The sequence below is a fragment of the Nicotiana sylvestris genome, chromosome 5 (genome assembly GCF_000393655.2).
Source record: "Nicotiana sylvestris chromosome 5, ASM39365v2, whole genome shotgun sequence".
NCBI classification, from domain to species: domain Eukaryota; kingdom Viridiplantae; phylum Streptophyta; class Magnoliopsida; order Solanales; family Solanaceae; genus Nicotiana; species Nicotiana sylvestris.
Genome location: NC_091061.1, coordinates 146,981,199 through 146,985,713, shown reverse-complemented (window position 1 = coordinate 146,985,713; position 4,515 = coordinate 146,981,199). Strand labels below are relative to the sequence as shown.

General features: G+C 35.9%; 1 protein-coding gene across 5 annotated transcripts; it reads left to right on the top strand.

Annotated features, from left to right (window-relative positions):
• The first annotated feature begins 652 nt into the window (after positions 1-652).
• Positions 653-3,807, top strand: LOC104224262 (protein SENSITIVITY TO RED LIGHT REDUCED 1-like). 5 transcript variants are annotated; one of them, XM_009775876.2, is made up of 3 exons: positions 653-749; positions 946-1,035; positions 2,638-3,807. In XM_009775876.2, the coding sequence occupies exon 3, from the start codon at positions 2,703-2,705 to the stop codon at positions 3,543-3,545; it is 843 nt and encodes a 280-aa protein (XP_009774178.1). In that variant the 5' UTR covers positions 653-749; positions 946-1,035; positions 2,638-2,702; the 3' UTR covers positions 3,546-3,807. The 5 variants fall into 5 exon arrangements, with proteins under 5 accessions (XP_009774178.1, XP_009774176.1, XP_070030800.1 ...); XM_009775874.2 differs by adding an exon at positions 2,220-2,308 and having other exon boundaries at positions 655-1,035; XM_070174699.1 differs by adding an exon at positions 2,220-2,308 and having other exon boundaries at positions 655-1,040.
• Positions 3,808-4,515: the final 708 nt, after the last annotated feature.

Sequence of the window (4,515 nt, the reverse complement as noted above, 5' to 3'; positions counted from 1 at the left end):
GTCACTAAGGTTTTTTAACCTATTTATGTATTTTGAGTCCAAAAAGATAATATTTAGCTAGCGTTTGGCCATATATCCCAAATTTATTTTGAAAAATCTGATTTGGGTGAAGTTTGGTTTGAAGATGAAAACGTGTTTCGACATGTTTTTTCAGAACATATTTCACTTTTTATTTGAAAAAACATGAAACATTAACTTATATCCACAAGTTCTAAAAACTATAAAAAATACCCAACAGTACCAAACAAATAAACTTGCTATCTTGTATTAGCATATTTTAGCAAATTACCTTCAATTTCTTATTTGCTGTGGATTGCAATCGATTGGCACAGAGAATTTGCGGTGGAGTTCTCTTCTGTTTATAGAGGGCAAAACAGATGCGTGGGTTTAATGAGGGCAAAGCAGATGCGTGAGTTTAACGAGAGACAAGTGAGCAGACATGGTTTAGTTGGGCTTAATAAATGTGGGCTCTTTTATAAAATATAAAAGTTTGAGGTAATATTGAGAATTTTAAAAAAATATAATGGTCATATTTTGGCCCAAAATCAGCTTGGGATTTGAAATAAGGGATTTGAGTTTTGGTCAAAATGTGGGCAAAATTTATGGCCAAATATGGATTTTGAAAATAAATTTCAAATTTATTTTTGGGAAACGGGGCCTTAGGTTCCGGACTCTCTTTAAAACCGGCTACGTGGTGCAAATCCTACTTTCATTTATCTCCATTTCTGCATACAAAACCCTAAACCCAGGTGAAATTTGAAATCTTCGCACTGTTGGTTAATTGAGCTTTATGCCGTACTTCAACTCTCTCAATCATAACTGTAACCCGATGTTTTTTGTTTAATTAATAAAAACATTTTCTACACTTCTCTTCGAGATTCTTGTGGAGCTCCACTTGTATCACTGATACTTATCTTTGGGATTTTGTTTCCCAATTTCACATAGGTTAGGGAAAATGGTGGAATTGGATAAGAGCAAGTGTGATTTTTGATTTTTGCTAGGAAAAAGACAGCCTTTTTCTCTTGCGCTTCTATCGTAAGGTTCTTCCCCTTTATTATTTCAATTCTCTCATATATTTCTTTCAGCTGCATACATACGCTTTCTCTTCCCCGATTAGCAAATCTGTTGTATTCCTATCTAATTGTCGACATTCATTTGTTTATTTTGTTTCTCTTAGATGATTAACTTGGGAAATTGACTTTCCTATGAAAAATATGGAGCCTTTTGGGCTTATCATTTCAGTGATTCGATTCAATGATAACTAATGTTATTGTTGTCCTTTTACTAGTGTATTCTGTAGAATAATAATTATCAGGTCCAAATTGACAAGAGGGGTTGCTCTAATGGCAAGCAACCTCCACTTCCAACCAAGAAGTTGTGAGTTCGAGTCCCCCAAAGAGCAAGGTGGGGAATTCTTGGAGGGAAGGATGCCGGGGGTTTTATTTGGAAACAGCCTCTCTACCCCAGGGTAGGGGTAAGGTCTGCGTACACACTACCCTCCCCAGACCCCAATAAGTGGGATTATACTGGGTTGTTGTTGTTGTTGTTGCAGGTCGTTTTTTGAAAAATTTCATATTTCGTTGATTTCTTATATTTCTTGTTGATTCCCTTAAACGATCATCAAAACTCACTATTTTTTGTTGTGAAGAAGCACAACTTCCTAGTTATATACTGCTTCTGCTTCCATTTCCACACACACACACCGCGGGGTGTGTGTGTGTGTGTGTGTGTGTGTTTATATATGAGAGCATATACTAGTTTGTAGTAGTAGTTATAGTAATTTTTTAATTTATTGGGTATTTTAAGAGGGTTATATCTTAAAAAGTATTTAGAATTGAAATTTACATTTACTTTATATACTTTTTAATTATATAGGTTCTTTGAGAAGGTTAGAACTTAGAATACAATTTGAAATTTTGTGTTTAAATTTCTCTAGCTTAACCAATATTAGTGTCTGGGAATTACGGAAAAATTGTGTTTTGGGATGGAGGGAGTAGTAGGGGATGCTTTTGAGGTTTACTTGTTTAGAATTTAGATGTTTCTCTTAAAATTTTCTTAGGTTTTCTAATTGGATGTCAATTTAAGATTTTGCGTTTATTGCTTATTTGTCTGTTCTCTATTCATGAATTACTCAAAAAAAGGGAGGTCAACCATCAGCATTTAAACATAAGATAAAATATTGCGCAGCCTTTTTTTTTCCTAACGTTTTTCATGGGCAGAGAAGTATAAAAACTGGGTGCAACATCACTAGCCTAATGTGTCCAAGGCAACTTTTTGACGGACTTAAACCTAAATGATGAACTGCCTTGTAAGTGCTGTTCCCTGAGGATGATTGCTATTTTATTCTCAGCAAAGCACAGATATATTCTTAAATAGATGCTTAAGGATAACTCATATGGATATCAAGTTTTTGTTAATGTTCTGTATCTTTCTTCTCGTCTGGACTTATTATGATCATGTTATAGGGCTGATTATTGCAATGACAATTTATGAATAGTGGTAGCTTGTATCTTTCGTGTGTCTGCGGAATAAAAGGTCATTAATCAAGTAAAGTGATTTTTGATCGTGTAACAGGTCCTTGGAAGTGTTATGTCAGAATTCTCATATTCACACTCTAATAATTCATTTTTTCTTTAGGTCCTTGACTAACATACATATTACAAACATACTTGGTGTGCTCCATCTCAAGCAGCTTGAGAGGAATGGCTGCATCAGCAAAGACACTAGCTCATGACAAGCCTAACCCAGCTGAAGGCTGGACAGTTGTATTGCCTCGTCGTGGGAAACAGAAAAGGAATTTTCATAAAGTTATCATCCACGAGCGGAAAAAGCAAGAGGAAGTGTGGACTCCGGCGGATATTGAGACCAGTTCGGAGAGAGAATCTAAATTGATGCAGAAGATGCAAAACTGCGTAAAGAAACTTGAGAGCTCCTCCTTCTGGTTAACATTTTCAGATCAGTTACAAACCCCTGAAATACTTGATCAGTTTCTAAAAGCTCTGTGCTCAGAAGGAAAGATGCCGATGGTAATATATGGAATTGGTAGCATAGAATTGTATGAGCCTCCTCGATTACAGCTTAGTCTTGCAATCTTAATGAAAAGAATGTTTAGTTGGATTGGGGATGTAGAGGTATTTGATCCAGTGATCTCTGTGGCAGAATTTAAGGTACTGGAAGCTCTTGGCTGTTCTGTCCTAACAGTAAATGAACAGGGTCGACGGCGAGCTATGAAACCTATGATGTTCTTCATGCCACATTGTGAAGCTGAACTGTATGACAATCTTCTGGAGGCAAATTGGAGGCCCGATCTATTGAATAATGTTGTATTGTTTGGGAACAATTTTGAGGCATATGAGCAACACTTGTCAGTGTGCAAAAACCTTACTCTTGCTGATTCTAGGAAGCATATCCTGGCAATCAGGCAGTTCGTAAAAGAGCATGCAATCGACTCTTTTTCAGATGATTTTTTTCGAGCATTCCATGGTTCGAGTTGGCATTTTTTCGATATTGATCCTCATACAGATTTATGTGATGCTAAACTATGAATATCAAATTCGTATTAAAATGTAGGAAAATTCTCTTCTTCACCTTTTGTTTTCTGGAATTAAAGCCTGCTGTCAAGCTCTAAACATTTTTTTTTGGTTACGTCTGCTTCATTGATGCATGATAGTTCCTCTATGTGCATGCCTTTGGAGATGCCTCTTTTAAGTGTCCAAAAGAAATATATTCAATTTTATAAAAAGCCTGGTTGTGTAATGTGTAAAACATCCTATCTGCTTTATATCCCAGTAACTGCATTTTTTCTGATGTTTCCAAAGCAATGCGTGAATCTCAAACATGGAGGTTGGAGAGTTGTGCTGTGTTTTCTGACCTCGTGCTTCTTTATGACTTCTATCTGAAGGTGAGTGAAAGTGAATATTTCGCTTTTGCATCAAATGTTGTAAATGCTGTCTTGATGAATTGAATTTTAGTATCGTGTTGAGAATAAATGCTATAGTTGTTGTAATCAATAGATATGGCTGGGATCAACTGTAGGTGGGATTTGATTATTTCAGTTCCATTTGAATTGTAATTTGTCCTTCTAGTCCACATGGATCTGTGATACTGTACTGATACTTGCTCTCATACCTGGTTATTATTTTGCTTGTGCCTTAGCTACTTTATATTTGTTAGCTTTCTTCACACTTCGTTGACTTATATCGCGGAAAGACCTGTCACATTGAGAAAGGCATACAAGTTTATCATGCTTCCCTAATTAATGCAGATTATAAGCTTCTTGTCTTTGTCCTTTACTTAATTCCAAAGAACATACTTTTAAGGGAGTTGTTGAATCTTCACCTTCTTTTCTTGTATTACTATACTTCCAATCCAACTTGAGAGATGTCAGTGTGCTTTTCTTCAATTATACTCATTTATGAATCCTCCAAACTTTGTGCAAACCATAAGGTTACTCAACGCCAATGAAAGAGTAAATTTCGTTCATTCGCCAGTGTACTAAATTGGATGCTTAACACA

What these genes read in the sequence shown, in the direction of transcription:
- LOC104224262 (XM_009775876.2), top strand. Translation starts at nt 2,703, where the DNA reads ATGGCTGCATCAGCAAAGACACTAGCTCATGACAAGCCTAACCCAGCT.